At 42.6% G+C, this 16,883-nt stretch overlaps 1 protein-coding gene across 3 annotated transcripts in view; it reads left to right on the top strand.

Moving 5' to 3' along the window:
- The window catches only part of FAXC (failed axon connections homolog), an 85,875-nt gene extending 72,252 nt beyond the window's left edge, over positions 1–13,623 (top strand). For 2 of the 3 annotated variants that reach the window (XM_021090292.1, XM_021090285.1), the window contains exon 7: positions 4,869–5,386. In XM_021090292.1, coding sequence (XP_020945951.1) covers positions 4,869–5,158 — 290 coding nt within the window. In that variant the 3' untranslated portion in view covers positions 5,159–5,386. Of the gene's footprint in view, positions 1–4,868 lie in introns of all 3 variants that reach the window. The other variant, XM_021090274.1, reaches the window with a different exon arrangement.

Genomic DNA, 16,883 nt, shown 5'->3' with positions numbered 1-16,883 from the left:
TTAAAGTCTTCAAATCAATATATTTAGTAGTTACATAATATTCTATCCTATGGCAACATTATAATTTTTGTGATTAATCTTTTTCTGGATTTGTGGATTGTTTCAAATAATTTTTACTAATATTCTATAGTGACTATTGTATAAATATATATTTCTGCTTATCTATGGTTATTTCTTTAAGCAAAATTTCTAGTTGGGCATTACTGTCTCAAAGGGTATAAGCTCTTGTTCTGCACAGCTCAATGACTTTCTATTAAGACTGTAGCAGTGTTTATATTCTCATGAACCAGTATCTGAAAGCATATCAAATTATGTTCCTCAATTAAGTTTGAATGTCATTTTTTTCTGAAAATTTTCCCCTTTTTACAGTAAAAAAAGAATCTCAGGTTTATTATTAGCAACATTAAAACAGTTGAAGTATAATTGACCTACTGTATTATATTAGTTTCAGATGTACAATAAGGTGGTTACTTTCCCAGAAAGCTTGTGACAATTTCTACTTCCACCGGCCATGTAGGACAATGCCTGACCCTCTACAATGGCTGGTATCAGACTTTAATTTTTACCAGCGTGATAGGTGACATTATCTGATTGTTGAGTACACTTTGAAAAAAATTCAGTTTTAGAATCACTTCACAGAGTTCCTGTCGTGGCTCAGTGGTTAACGAATCCGACTAGGAACCATGAGGTTGCGGGTTCGATCCATGGCCTCGCTCAGTGGGTTAAGGATCTAGTGTTGCCATGAGCTGTGGTGTAGGTTGCAGACATGGCTCTGATCCCACGTGGCTGTGGCTCTGGTGTAGACCAGCAGCTACAGCTCCGATTAGAGCCCTAGCCTGGGAACCTCCATGTGCCCAAAGAAATAGCAAAAAGACAAAAAAAAAAAAAGAATTATTTCACAATGTTAACATCTTCATATAGGCATTTATGTTAACATGGGTGTATCACACACACTCACGTATTACACACAACCTGTTTCCACTGCTGACTTTTCTTCATTCCTTTGGCCGGTAGCGTGTTGAGTGAGTGGGTCAGCTGATGGAGGATCCAGGCACAGGAAGGGATTGGCACTGTACGTTTTCACTCTCTGTTTGACTCTTTCTGTCAGGGCAGGGTGTGAGGATGGTGTGTGAGCTCTCAGCCTCGCTTATCAAAGCCAACCCTTTCTCGGCTGCATGATAGAGGCATCACTTTGTCATGGCAGCCCATTATCTTTGAACAGAAGCACCTCTCCCTTCAGAATTCTTGAACCTCAGAAAGAAGTACGGAAAAATATTTTGTGACAGGGAATGGGAAACTTTTAATTCCCAGGCTGTTAACTCATCCTTCAAGGCAGAGTAGAGAGAGAGTCATGGTGAAGGGACTGGAGTCAGGAGACTGCTTGTGTTTGAATCCTGGCTCTGCCACTGTCCTACATGACCTTAGGGAAGTCAGTTAACCTCTCTGTTGCTTCCATTTGCCTATTACAGATGGAGACAGTAATGGTTCCTGCCTCCTAGGATTGTTGCAAGGACTGAGGGATGGGAGTTAATATGAATTCGACAAATAAAGCACTTCAAATAGTGCCTGGTACACAGTAAGGCTTGTGTACATGTTTGTTGTCATTACCATTAATTTTTATTATTACACACTGATGGGGCTCTAATATCACAATCATGAAGGGGGCAGCTCTCCTGGAAGAAAAGTGAAGAAAGAGGCTGTAGAGAGGAGGCCTCAGAAGAAGTGGGTATAGTCATATATCAGGTAGATCCCCTGGACATTGTGAATAGATCCTGACTTTCTGGTGATGGATTTGATTGAGGCAAACAGTTATCCCCGGGGCCTGCTGTGAAGTGACCTCAATCTTTGATGTTCCCTGCCCCCAGTGGCCCCTTGCTGCTGCTTCCACATCTTTAATTCCTGGTTACCAGCAATACCTGGTGAGGTGTTTCATAACTACTTCCCTGGGGGAGAAAATCAGTCAAAGTTTTGCATGCATCTGCCCAAAGAGAACAATGATGTTGGCTTCTCAGCTTCTGGCTCCTGAGTGTGTACAGAAAATCTTCAGGTCAGGGAGTTTCTGTTGGGGCGCAGTGGTAACGATCCTAACCCAATTCTTTAGGATGCAGGTTGGATCCCTGGCCTCGATCAATGGGTTAAGGATCCATTGTTGTCAGTGAGCTATGGTGTAGGTCATGGATGATGCTGGGATCCTGCATTGCTGTGGCTGAGGCATAGGACAATAGCTGCAGCTCCAATTTGACGCCTAGCCCAGGAACTTCCACATGTTGCAGGAGCGGCCCTAAGAAAAAAAAAAAAAAGCCAGTCTTCAGGTTGGGGGCCATCAGAATGGAGTCATATTTTAGTGTGAGTTGAACTCTTGATCTGAGAAGACTGAAAATGGTGACCTGGAACCAGTACAAACCCACTGGTTTACAGGATCCATGATGCAGGGGGATTTGCCTTATGTTTTGTAGGTATATGCTTAGTTAAGCAGAACAGCAATCAAGTGTTGAAAAATTTTAGTGGGTTGGAATTCCCATCGTGGCGCAGTGGTTAATGAACCCCACTAAGAACCGTGAGGTTTCCGGTTCAATCCCTGGCCTCGCTCAGTGGGTTAAGGATCTGGCGTTGCCATGAGCTGTGGTGTAGGTCGCAGACGCGGCTGGGATCCTGCGTTGCTGTGGCTCTGGCGTAGGCCGACAGCTGTAGCTCCGATTAGACCCCTAGCCTGGGAACCTCCATACGCTATGGGTGTGGCCCTAAGAAGCAAAAAAAAAAAAAAAAAAAAAAAAAAATTCCCACTAAAATTTTTTTGGTCTTTTCTAGGGCCACACCCATAGCGTATGGAGGTTCCCAGGCTAGGGGTCTAATCGGAGCTACAGCTGCCGGCCTACGCCAGAGCCACAGCAACGCAGGATCCCAGCCGCGTCTGCGACCTACACCACAGCTCATGGCAATGCCAGATCCTTAACCCACTGAGCGAGGCCAGGGATTGAACCGGAAACCTCATGGTTCCTAGTCGGATTCGTTTCCTCTGTGCCACGACGGGAACTTGGGGAAGATGTTTTCATGCTACAGGTAGTAATAGGAAATTATAATAATGACAACGAATAAATAGAAAAAAATACAGAAAGAAATTACATTAAGATGTTTATTGTGATTACCTTGGATTGGTGACTTATAGATGCTTTCGTTTTCTCCTTTATGTACATACATGTGTATTGTGTGTATTTATATGGTTTCTATATTCAGACTTCCAATTTTCAAAATGAGTGTATATTATTTCCTTTGATATAAGATAAAACAGAATAGTTACAGACTATAACCAATAGAGCAATTAATCTAGAAATAACCTAAATAGCTATGATAAGAGGTTGGTAAAAACAAAATGAAACTATGGTACATCTGTATAATGAAATATTATGTAATTATCAAGGTGGTCATAGAGTGAAATTAAAAGGTTTTCATTATATGTTGTTAAGTGGGAAAAGTAGCATAGGAAACAGAATAGTAGTTAATTCTACATAGCAAATGTAAATATATGTAAATGTATATTTAAATATATAAGCTCCTGGAAGAATATAAATGAATGTTATTATGTTAAATTGCATCATTGGTAATTCTTTTATTTGTTGCTTATCTATATTTGCTGATTTTCTGCATTGAAACACGAATTACCTACATATTAAGTGAATGTTCATATAACTTAAAATATAAACATTCAGGAGTTCCTGTCATTGCTCAGTGGTTAATGAAGCCAACTAGGAACCATAAGGTTGCGGGTTCGATCCCTGGCCTCGCTCAGTGGGTTAAGGATCCAGTGTTGCTGTGAACTGTGGTGCAGGTTGCAGATGCGGCTCGGATCCCGAATTGCTATGGCTCTGGTGTAGGCCAGCAGCTGTAGCTCTGATTAGATCCCTAGCCTGGGAATCTCCATATGCTGCAGGTGCAGCCCTAGAAAAGACAATAAATAAATAAATAAACAAACAAACAAACATTCAAAGAATATTGTTAGGGCAATAAAATCCTAAAAGACAGTGACAAATTATATACTTATGAGCAATGTTGCCATCTGGTGGATCAAAAGCAAAAACACACCCTGTTTCTTCATTTCCCATTTGAAATTAGGAATTGCAAGCCAAACACTGTGTCATGTGTCAGATGAATGCCGGGGCAATTTTAACAACCTAACCAAAATATTCCTTTGATTCACGGGAAAAAGAAGGAGCTCAGTGACCAAGTGAGAACCCAATAGTGGGTGCAGCTGTTGAATTTTATTTAAAAAATATTAAAAATTAATATGAAAAATGTCCGTGTTACTATATGTATTTTCATCATGCTCATCCATAAAGACAGTTCTGACCCATCCACTTTATGGATTATTCAGGGCAAGATTTCCATCCGCTCCTAATTGTTTTCAACTACTTGGCATAGTAACCAGCTGTAATGACACTACAAATATTTGTGGAATGAATGATCACTTCTGGCTGACTTAATCCAACTGACAGTTGGTGTGTTTTCATGGACTATAAATTAATTTAGCTGTAAACCAGCTGAAGGACTAGTTCTTGATGTGCAAACATAAAATAATGAAATGCCTCACAAAGCCAAATGACGGCAGTTTAGCTGCCATTTTGGATAAGTTCCCCTCTCACTTCTCACCACAAGATTCACTCCTAAATTTCATTCAGCCCACTCGCTGGAATTATCTTCTCCCATTCAGTTTTCTTCTTCTGTGTATACAAATCTAAACATTTGGACAGGGCTTCTGTGGGAAAACATGGTTAATGCCGGCCCTCCCATGCTTCTCAGTTTTCCAGGAAGCCAAGTGGCTGGTAGACTGTTGCCTTGGAGAACTAACCCTGTCTTTCCTTAACACCCTGCAGGTGAGCTGATCAATCTGGCCATGTACTGTGAGAGGATAAGGAGGAAATTCTGGCCCGAGTGGCACCATGATGATGACAATACCATCTATGAGTCCGAGGAGAGCAGTGAAGGCAGCAAAACGCACACGCCCCTGCTGGATTTCAGCTTTTACTCAAGGACAGAGACCTTTGAAGATGAGGGAGCAGAGAACAGTTTTTCCAGGACCCCAGATACAGATTTCACTGGACACTCGCTCTTTGATTCCGACGTGGACATGGATGACTACACAGACCATGAACAGTGCAAGTGATGTTTGGCCTCGCTGACCCTCTTCTGTTGGAGCTACCCCTCCCTGGGGTCGGTCCAGCTTCCCAGGTAGAAATTCCTCCGAGCTGGGAGGAGGTCATCGTGCTTGGCACAGTTCTCCCAGACTAACTGGACTAGAGCAGCCTTATTTCTTTTGTTTTTGTACAAATAAAACACAGAACCATTCCAATGGCTCCATTGAAAACAAACAGGCAAAAAAAAAAAAAAAAAAGTCAGCATGGTTTCTGAAGTCCATTTTTGTTTTCATTAGAAAACTAACATTGTGTGGTAGAGCAGGTGCAAGAGCGGGTCACCCACAGACTGTGGTGACATTGATCCCCTTCAACCCGAGGGCTTGGTTGTGAGATGGATTCTTGAACATCCTTCATGCAGCAGGGTTCAAAGTCATGGAAGAGGTCATCAGAAGAAATGTAGGACATAAGTGTTCTAAGGTGGCTGCTTGTATTTTATGTGTGTCTATTGTATATTGAGATACAAGTCAAATAAAATCCATAGGTATTCAGTGAACACCTGCTATGTGTAAAGCACTGTGCTAGGTGCTAACCAGTATCAGTTTTATTCTAAGCCCTGCCAGTGACTAGCTGTGTGATTTCGGGCAAGTCCCTTAATTCTTGTGTGCCTCATTTCCCCCACCTGTAAAGTGGGGGTGACAATAGTCTCCACCTACCTACCTCACAGGGGTGTTGTGAGGATTCATGTGGTAACATTCGGCGCTTCAAACCTCTGGGAAGAGGTGTGACATAAACACGTTTTACTCCTTGACGGGCTTCATACGTGTGAAGATTGGAGGGCAAAGGAATTCCATCTCCAGCAGCCATAGTCACTAGCCAAAGCCAAGCTGGTGGAACACACACCATGACATGGTTAGGATTCTGTCATCGTCATCTCTGTGATCTCGCTTGAATGGAAATCTTTTGTTGAGAGAACCTTGGAAATATTTTTACAGATCATCAACAGCTGCAAACAGTCTTCAATTCCACTGTATATTTGCAAAGAAGACTTTCTTTCGTTGCCTGAACGCAAGCCGGCACATTGTCCTTTGTTGACTCCAGACTGTTAAGTTGCCTACGTTCGCTTTACTCGGAGGGAATAAAGCTCAGGAATAGGATGGGTTTAATAGACGTGAAGGGAAAAGGATTTGGTTTTTGCAAGCAGAAGCTTGCCAACTTGTAATGTCTTTTTTTTTTTTTTTTTTTTTTTTTTTTTTTTTTTTTTTTGGCAAACAAATCTTGCAAGATGCATTGAAAAGATGAGGTAGGAAGAGGATCGTGTAACTGGTATCAAAGCACTTTGTGCAGTGTAGACTCTATGCAGTTTTCTTCATGCACCTTTTCTGGTATTCTCAGCCATTGTCCAGTGAGGGGAAGACAACGCTGAGGAAAACCTTAATGTTTCTTAAGGGTTTCTCCTTGCCTCCCTGTATCCCTCTTCCTCCCCTGGAACACCTGAACTCTTGGGGATACTGTTGTGATGAAAGCTCTCTGTCTCTGAGCTTGTAGTTTTGGTTGACTTACAGTGACAAATGGGGTGATGGCTGTGCATTTGGGCTTCTTACCACAACTTGACTGGGTAAGGGTTGTACCTTATGGGGTTAAAGAGGAACTTCTTAAAAGACAGTAACTTCTTCTGAGAAGTCCGTGTACTTTACTTGAAAAAGACTCTCTTCGAATATGGTTTTGGCAAAACAATCCTAAAATGTGGCTTCCCAAAGAGGTAAAGGGGAAGAGTTTTCGAAGCTATTTACCATTTAAGCAACTGGGTAGGGTGTATGAAACTGGGAAGAAATGCTGAAATACTCTAAGTTAGACATTTTTATTTTACAGAAACTCAATTGTTAATATCTTATTAAGCACCACCATCTTTGAGAGGACTGTTTGATGCCCAGTGAGAATGTGTTGGGGAATATATGAGTGGATAAGCCTCTCTGTTTCCAGCATCGTTTGGACTCTTCACCTCTTCTTGCTCTAGCAAGCGTGTTCCAAGGCCAGCTGGTGGTAGTTCTGTGTGACCAGGGAAACTTGTGGCCCGAAAATGTGAATGTAATGAACAGATATACTGTGGACCCAACTCCACAAAGGCTGAGCTGCCCTTTCCCGACCTTCAACTGGAAAGAGCTGTGTTGGGAATTTTGTCTACAATATATTCTTTCTGTAGAGCACCAGGTGTGATGTAGCTTCATGCCAAGAATGATTGAATTATGACTATGTAGAGTCACATATATTTTAAAAAAAATTTAGTATTTCGTTTATTCAGTAGAAATGAAATTAATATCTTCATGGATGGTATATAAATCCCATACATATAAGCCCATAATTAAAAACACCCCTTTAAAAACTGTTGTGTTTAAGGAAATTTAGAGTATTCCATTTTAAAGAACACCCGACTCTCCTCTGCCCTTAATTTTGGTGATAAGAATAAAGGACCCTTCATCTAGCTGGCATTGATTTTTTTTGGCATTTCATGGTGATTTCTTTTAGAAAACGAAAACTTCTCTTTAATTACTATTTTTAAATTGCTAATTTGAAAAAGTTACTAGTAGGAGTCACATATATTTTTTATTGTGTGTTACTTAGAGGGCAAGTCCATGGAGAGCCAGCGTTCAAAGTGCGGTTGTGAATCCTTCCTTCATTCTCTCAAGGCCCCTCCCACAGGAACCTGAATAAACATTGCCGTGTGGAGCCCTGGGTTCTGCCTGGCAGCTTATGACCAGGTACCTAGCATTTTGTAACTTGATTTGGAGCCCTAGAACATACCCAGGTTTTACTTTCCCTAGGTAAGGTATGGAAATAAACTGATCAAGACAAAAACCACCGTGATGTGGGTGACTGATGCGGTCTTGACTGAAAGGGCATTGACTGTATGTGCTTCATTCCTGAGCTACCCAGATTTGAAGTGTTCTCCAATTTGATGAACAGGTGCTACTTACAAGAAACATTATAAGAAAGTAGGGGATATTTTGGTCCTCTGGCTCACTTGTTCAAGACCTGCATTTCTTTTTTGACTAGAGGGTAATGTAAGGATATGTGGTCTTTAATGTTCACAGATGCTTTTGGATGGAGAGAGGATCCATGGGCCATCTGTTTTTTTTTTTTTTTTTTTTTTTTTTTTTTTTAAGCCCTCATTGTAACATTAAATTCTGCCCCTTCTCTCCACTTCCCTTTGCCTCACCCCACCCCCATCCCACTTATCAGGATGAAGGAGCAGCATGCTGCTTTGCTTTGCATATGTCAGAGTAGATGGGATACAAGGATGATTTCAGTTTCTGCAGAGGTTCCCATTTCTTGTTGTAACATCATGGTTTGTGAATAATGACACTGCCCAGGCCACAGGTTACCCAGCCGACTGATCACAGACTTAGAACAACCGGACTTGAATCACGCCTGCAGTCTTGCCCTCACCTGAGCCATGCCTGTGTTCACGGAGGGCTGAGGTATGTGTTTGTGAAATGGCTGGGGTTCAAGGAAAGGAAGCATTAAGCTTCGTAGTTGCAGGGCTCTTGCTTAGATTCTTTGAGAGTGTAGACACATAGAAACAGATAGCTGGACTGGGATTAGCTCTGAAAAGCTATCTTTAGTTGGAGGGCGGGCTCAGAACTGAGGTCTTTGACCTTGCCTTACATGGTTCTTGCCCTTACATCAGCTTGACTTGGTTTCCTTTTAAAACCCACTTTCCTGAGGGGTCACTCCATGTTTACAGAACCAGCACCCCCCCCCCCCAACCTCTCTCAGAGAGTGTTGGAATCCTCCACTCTTCTCCCCTCTAACAGCTCAGCCTAGTCCAGGCCAATTCAAGGGAACTTTCTTCAGTATCTACTCTGTGCAAGGCGCTGCCAGACTCTGTGAATGGCACCAAGATGGACAGCCAAATCACCAAGACTTCTCATTCTTGGATTATATCTTTTAAGAAATCCGTGCCCAGATGCTGTCTCCCTGCATGTTCAGTTACTCACTGGTATGTTGATAGCCACTTATCTGAGCCTGGCCCTGGGATCCACACTGCATAGAGAGCCATGAGTGGAACAGACATGGCACCCTGGTTTTAGGGCATTCTCTTTTGCCTAAGTGTCTGTGATAGCCTCTTTTGCATGCTTGGCCACTTCCCTGATCTATTCCCCACATCACCACTAAGTATTTCTGAAAAGCTGAGAGGATGCTGCATTGCTTCAGGATGAGGTTTCCCTTAGTGCCTGCTGTTCTCACCTCTTTACCCACCCTGTTGCTCCTCAAGAGCCTCCAGTGCAGCGAGGCTGGTCCATTTGCTGTTGCCTAAACACGTCTCACATACCCCCGTTGGAGCCTCTGTTCCTGCCAGCCCCTCTCCACGGGCCCACATCAGAGACACCTAACAAGTTCTGCACAAAGAGGTCTCAGCTCATTATCATCTCCCCTTCCTCTAGAAACACAGCATGGGAAAGGGGTGCCCAGAAATTGGGCCAATTCCTGAAAAGTAATGGTTTTTAATTTTGGTGTTTGCACTGATAATCCAATTCAAATCCTATGCCCCAGTCCCAGAAGAATACAGACATGCAAATATGTGAAATTTTACATGTAAGTTCAGGAGACTTAGAGACATTCTGAAGTGATCCATGGATTCCTTGAGGGGTTCATGGACTGCAGTTGAAGAAAGCCTTCTTCTAAAGGGTTTTCACAAGTTCCTGTTGTTGGTGTTCTTTCTTGCCTTTACCACAGCCACAGGGGAGACTAATTGCAAGCCAAAGGAATCTCTGTTGTTATCCAGTGGAGAATGTGCTGAGTGACAGGGCAGGAAGAAGAGGTGTCATATTAATTGAGAACTTATCTTTGTTTTGACAAGTGTGTCATTTTTTGCAAGAGATAGGGTTTTGTTGTCATCGTCATTGTTGTCATCTACCTTCTAACACTCCAAAAGGTTGATTTCAAAAAAAAAAAAATATGAGTTTAGGACCAGGGGAGCTTCTGCATGGATAGGCTGACCAACTTGGGGCTTAAGATGAGAGAGAAGAGGCAGGATTTTTCCCTACAGGAGAAAATTCTGCACAATCAGGTTTTTCTGCATTAGTTAATTAATTACTTCCTAGAACAATTGTTGAGTATATTTTCAGTGAAAGGATGGTGCCTTTGTTGATAGAGAACTACTCAGGTTCTTCTTTCTCCTCCCCCTCCTCCTTCTTCCTCCTCCCTCCTCCCTCTCTTCCTTCTCCTCCTCTTCCTCCTCCTCTTCTTCTCCTTCTTCCTCCTCTTCCCTCTCCCTTTCCTTCTTCTTCTTCCTCTTCCTCTCCTTCTCCTTCTTCTTTTCTTTTCTTTTATAGGGCGAAGCACTTTTGTTGCTCCTGGCTATGCCCCATACCCTTTGTTCTCCTTTATGTGCAGTTCTGTTTAAGATTAACAAGGGCTGATGAAAGTACATCCGGTGACAAATACTTCTTGAGTCTAAATGCTGATCTCCAGCAACCCAACTTGAGCAGGTCCAGGATCAATTGCCTGTGGCCGTGGAGTGCTTGACCTTTTTCCACTTGCTTTTGGTGGTCTGGATGCCACTTTTGAGGTTCCAAAGGATTCCCTTGGTGGGGAATCCCTCTTGCCTGCAGAACACTTGCTAGTGCCAGGACTAAATGCAAACATGGGCCTTTCCTCATCTAATTTCCTTTCTAGAAATTTAGGCTTTTAGTCACTGACTTTAAAGAATATCTTAAAGATATTTGAAGTTCTTTAACCTTTAAGACAACTGGAACCAGCAACATATTGGCCTTGCCCCTTGGAGAAGGTTACAAAGAATACTGACAAATAGCATAAAAGAAAGCCACTCACTGTTTTGGGGCTGACAATGTGACCTCCCCAACCATTCTGGCTCTCATCAAAGCAGGGAACTCATCCCCAGACCAAAACTCTCTGAAACTTATGCTCATGGCTAGATCATTAGGATGCTCAAATTGCAAGAGGATTATTGCCCCTAACTGTCAAATTTGTAGGCAAATAAGGGGGACGGTTGCAATAATCAAACAGTGGCTTTTGGATGTGGTCCAACCAGCACCAACACTCCTGATCATATCTGTGGGGAAACAAGTTATCTAGAGCAAAAGATTGGTACAGTACCTTGGTGTTCCATTCACAGTGAAATAATTTCAGCAATGAACTTGATGGCCTTCTTGAAGATTTTTCAATTGCTGTTATCCTTAATTACAGCTTTAAAGATTTTGAGACAATTCACTAACTATAGAGCAATATATATTTACGATGATATTTCACTTTGTGAAAAGTAGTCTAAATATGACTAATTCAGCTCCCACTCTCACTGGCAAGCATCCCCCCCTCCCTGGTTTTTTCTTTTTTTTTTCTTTTGGCTCTAGAATAGAGTGCTTTCTATTTATTAGTAAAGTTGAAACCTTTTTTCTTCTTTAGTATTAAAAAAATTACCCCATGGCTTTGAAAACAATAGAATTCAGTGCCTGAATTGCCAAGTTAACCAGTAGTGGCTACATAGATAGCAGCAGGAATGTAATATAATTGGAGGCTGGAAAAGAGTAATTCTTGGGGTACTTGCTACCCCTCTCTTCTTAAAAAAACAGCAATCCTTGGACTTTTTAATAGTTGTTTGCAGTTGGAAACATTCTCTCATGTTTGCTTCTCTCCCCCAACTAGAGATCACATTGGACTTTATTAAAACATCTACCATGTCCAAATGATTGTATTTTTATCTTCAGCAAATTATATCTGAAATCTTTTGCAGCAATAAGACTAAAGATGAGGCTCAAATTTTTGGAGGGATCTCTGCTTCAGTAGGGGCAACGTGTTTGTGTTACTTCTGTCAAAATGGTTTTACCTCAAATAATCCATTTCATGGGATCATGCTTACTGTAAACATATGTTTTTCCCAGCACCCCGTGTCCGGCTGAGTGTCTGACAACTGCAGCGTTGATGAGGGTGATGGCTCCTCCATAGTAGCGGTTGAAAAGATGTGGGTCTGAGTACTTTATCGGGAGGTATTTGAATTTCACTGAGTGGGAGGAGAGAAGGAAAGAGAACAGATACTGGCTTCGAGCAACCATGTGGTATGGCTGTATTAGAGATGTGTCGGCACGCTGGAAATTTTCTAGGTAGTGGCATCTTACTAAAACAATGCAGATGACTACAGGTTTAAATAAAAAACAAAGGCCATCTGTAGGGAAGGCTTGTCTGTGAATATCCCAGTGGCTGGTGCAGCAAGCATTGGAGAAATGTTGAGCATTGCCCTGGTTTCTGGCTTGTTCTCCTGAGCTGTCCCATCTGAGGCTGGGCCTGGGCACAAGAGGCGTAGCCCCAGGGTGTCCACTCCTTTGATTCTGGAACTTACTTCTGGTCTCTCAAAAACGTTTGTGGCATATAGTTTCCATTTTATAATATACTATGTAAAGAATGTATTTGTATATTTGTTTTATAGAAACTGTCAGTGTTTGGAGACACGCCAGATCATCCTTATGTAGGCAAGTGGTCTCCAAACCTTTGTAAAACTTTCTCAGCATGCCCTTCAGCGTATTTATTTATAAACACATACACACACTGCTCTATTGATATGTTATGAACGTTAAAAACCATAGAAAACATAGAAATTTACAAAGAATTTTCTCCTCGACAATAGAGTTTAGAGAATGGGGCAAGGAAGACTTAAAAGTTGACACCTAGAAAACTGGTTAGTTAACGAATGTGTGTGTAACATTGGCGGGAAAGTGGATGTAAAATAGGCATGGACGCATGATTTTAGGTCAAGGTCATTCATTCATTCATTCTTACAATACATTTTTGGTTGGGGAAGAGAAGAATGGCTAATTAGGTATGATCTTTACAAGAGCTCTTTTAAATTCTGTTTTGGGGACCACTTGATCTAGAACGTCTTGTACATTCCTGAACAATTACTCAGTACCTTGACTTAGCAAAACCAGAAAAGAAAGGAAGGGAAAAGGACCTCAACAATGCAGATGCTGACTCTGTTGCCTGAGAATTTCTGAATCTGAAAGTCCTGCTAAGCATCATCTCACTGATTGTGCGTCTTTCTTCTCTTTGTTTATAATATCCCATCTCTAAATGTGTGGAAGATGTAGAGGTGTATTTTCCAGATCTCTGAGATGGGAAGGACCAATGTTAGTGTAATTCGAACCCACGTTTCAGCGGCTTGGGGGCTGATGGGTGGACACTGCCTGCAAACATTTACCTGCACCATCTGTTTTGCAAACACAATGATGAGCATCTTGCTGAACTTTGAGGGCCTCCATGTGGAGGCGGCATTCCCAGTGTTTATTTCTGGACCTCTGAGTTACTTTAGCACAGTTATTGTTCGTAGTTTATAAAGCCATATCTAAACTTGTACACTTGATTGTAAGATAGATTTGAATTGTGCACTATGTTGATTACTGTATATAAATGTGGAAATTCTGTATATTTGGTCTTAATGCTGTATGTATTTGATGTGTAAATGATAACTAATGGATATGAAATAGCTTGCTGTGAATGTCTTTATTCCCATTTGCTTCTCTTTTGCAAATTTGAATGTTTAAAATTTACACCCATGGGGAAAATCTGAAATTTTTGCATCTAATATACTGTTAAGTGGTGGTCTCTTAGGTGATTGGGAGAATATTTTAGTTGTAAGGCTCTTGTATAATTAGAACGGAGGTAATGAATTTTTTAGGCATAAGACTTTCTGATAGAATTTTAAATGAATGTTTTTTAAGTAGAAAAACAGCTTTCTGGCATATGCTGTCTCACCCTCTCCTGCCTTTGCTTCATGCCAGCGTGTCTGTTGGAGCCCCCTGAGGGCTGATGTCCACTGGCAGAGAGAAGAAAAGGAGGTGGGGAGAGTGAGAATTCTCTTGTTAAGACCTTCACTGGGGCTGCTCGGCCTGGCCTGACGGTAGACCAATTCCCCTTCTTTGTCTCAGTTAGTTTTCCCAGCTGTTAAATGAAGAAATTCTGAGTCCCATTTTACAGATGAGAAAAGAGACCTGGGGAGGTAGATGAGGGTGATGCAATTAAGAGATGCTCAGGTCATATATTGGGGTCAGAGAATCACATCAGGATTTTAGAAATATGAATCTTTTTTTTTTTTTTTTTTTTTTTAAGGGCTGCACCAGCAGCATATGGAAGTTCCCAGGCTAGGTATCCAATTGGAGCTACAGCTGTCGGCCTGCACCACAGCCACAGCAACACTGGATCTGAGCCACATCTGTGATCTATGCTGCAGCTTGCGGCAATGCTGGATCCTTAACCCACTGAGCGAGGCTGGGGATTGGACCCGCATCCTCATGGATACTCGTTGGGTTCTTAACCTGCTGAGCCACAATGGGAACTCCTGGAAATACAAATTTATGACTAAGTGTTTCCCACACATGTGCCTGGCAAGAACAGCGAAGCATAGGTGGGCCTGCGCACACTTCCTGATCAGCGGAAACAGTCAGGAGGTTTGAAATCGCATCCATACATTTGACCACCGGTTATTCAAATGTTAGCTTCTTACCATTTAGAACAAACCACAGTAAGGTAACATCCAAAATCCCAAACTTCCCAAACTACGGGAATATCTATTAAATAGAAAATGAGAGGACCCCCTAGTTCCCCATTTGAGAGGTAATAGTTTGGTTTTTATCCTTTTAAACCTCCTTTTTCTCATGACCTTAAATCTAACCATTCAGCTCTGCTTATTCATAACAAAGACCCCCAAGTGGAAGTGCTTTGGGACAAATCTGTATCTACTTCAACTTAAGTGGGCTCAGACCCCTCTAGAACTTGTGTGGGGGTCCTGGGATCAGGCCTGGTGTCTATCCCTTTAGAGAAGTTTCTCTCTCTTTGCTTTCAGAAGGAAGGGCTTTTTTTTTTTTTTTTTTTTTCCTTTCCAATGCACTGTGCTCTCAAAAATGTTAAGAGAAATGCTTTGTGACCAGTTGTACTGAATATTCCATGATGCCATTTTCTTTCTCATTTTCTGCCCTTCCCTTTTAGAGGAGAGGCAGAACAGTCAGTTTCCTTGTTCTCTCCAAGGGCTGCCTGTTTTGTTTATAGATGATGCCACTGTCAGTACCCATTAAAGTCTTCCCAGCTGGGCTGGTACCCATTAGCAACAGACTTTTCTTTTAAAACCTGCCAAGGTTAAAGTAGCTTATCCTTTGGATGAAAGCAACTTTGAAAAGAGCACCAGCTTCCTTCCTTATGGTGATGACTCTGTTGCTGCTTCATGTATCTCCAAGGTACCTGGTCTATTTGAGCGGCGATGTTCTTGGTGTGAAGACGTGGGGGGCATCTCCACGTGAGGTACTGGTCAGGACTGGAGGTTCACCTCTCCGGGGGCCTTCGGCCTGAGCAAGCACAGTGGGGAACTGGCACTCAACACGTATCCGGGAAAACTCAGATTGAAACAATATCCCAGGCAACCTTGAAAGGGAGGAGAGTTGATGGAGGGATGTGTGAGACAGAGAAGCCCTGAGCCTCTTCCCAAGCCTACTGTGTCCAAAACCTGGCTCCTGCTTCATCCTCATAAGCCTCCTCCAGCTTTAGCTGGTGCATTTGCAGGAAAAGAAAAGAAATTTTAAGGACTGCTCAGGGGTGTCAGTAGACCTGATTCGCTGGTGGCATAAAAATGGGAAAGGGGTTGAGTGGGGAGGAAGGATCCCAGGCCACACTGTTTGGAAATCATCCCTTTGGGGGTGAGGAGAGTTACTGAGCAGGGGACTAGTGTGAGGAAAGAATATTTAAATGAGATTCATCTGATGATTGCCTGGATGCAGGATTTAGTCAGAGAAGAGGCTGCAGCAGAGCAGCTGGACCCAATCTCAGTGGCTCAGAGCGAAGTCAGAGGCCTGAAATGGGGAGGGGGGAGAGGATAGCCATTGTGCACAAAGACACACTGAGACTGGATGTGGGGGGCCCCCCGTGGGTGGATGGGGGGTAGATGATGAAGGTACTGCTGAGAGACTGGGGACGTGATGCTGCTACCAGATGTAGGAAAGGTAGAGGGGAACTGGTTTGGAGAAGAACAGTGTTTGGTTTTAGCCACCCTGAATTTGAGGAATCCATAGGAGATGCAGAATGGAACTTGTGAAGGGGGGGGTGGTAAGAATGAAGCCACAGCCCCTGCAGGAAAAAGAAAAATTATTAGCACCTTGCATTTGCGTAAGAAAAATTATTAGCACCTTGCATTTGCGTAATGCGTGTCTCTAAGATACTGTTAAGTCAGTAACACTTTGAACCATGTCACTTTGTATCCGTATTTACAAAATGAGAATTCCTCTTCTTCTTTTTTTTTGTCTTTTTAAGTTGGCGGCGTATGGAAGTTCCCAGGCTAGAGGTCGAATTGGAGCTGCAGCTGCTGGCCTATGCCACAGCCACAGCAATGCCAGATCCCAGCTGTGTCTGCTACCTATACCATAGCTCATGGCTGCGCTGGATCCTTTAACCCACTGAATTAGACCAGGGATTAAACCCCCATCCTCGTGGATGCCAGCTGGGTAGGTTACTGCTGAGCCATGGCTGGAACTCTTTTTTTTTTTTTTTAATGTCTTAGCATTAGCAAAGTCAAACCCCTTCTCCTTAAAAGCTGCCTCCCCAGGTCAGTGCAGCTTTTTCCTGTGCGCAGAGCCTGGGAAACTGTGTAGACAGAGCCCCAAGGATGGTGCTCTTGGGAACTCCACCCCCAGACCCTTATGGCTTTATCTTTCTTAAACATTTGTTTCACTCTTTTGTTGCTGTTGATGGGTATTTACTCCC

The sequence above is a fragment of the Sus scrofa genome, chromosome 1, assembly GCF_000003025.6.
Source record: "Sus scrofa isolate TJ Tabasco breed Duroc chromosome 1, Sscrofa11.1, whole genome shotgun sequence".
NCBI lineage: Eukaryota > Metazoa > Chordata > Mammalia > Artiodactyla > Suidae > Sus > Sus scrofa.
The sequence above is the reverse complement of the archived record's forward strand: the minus strand, read 5'-3'. Positions and strand labels throughout refer to the sequence as shown.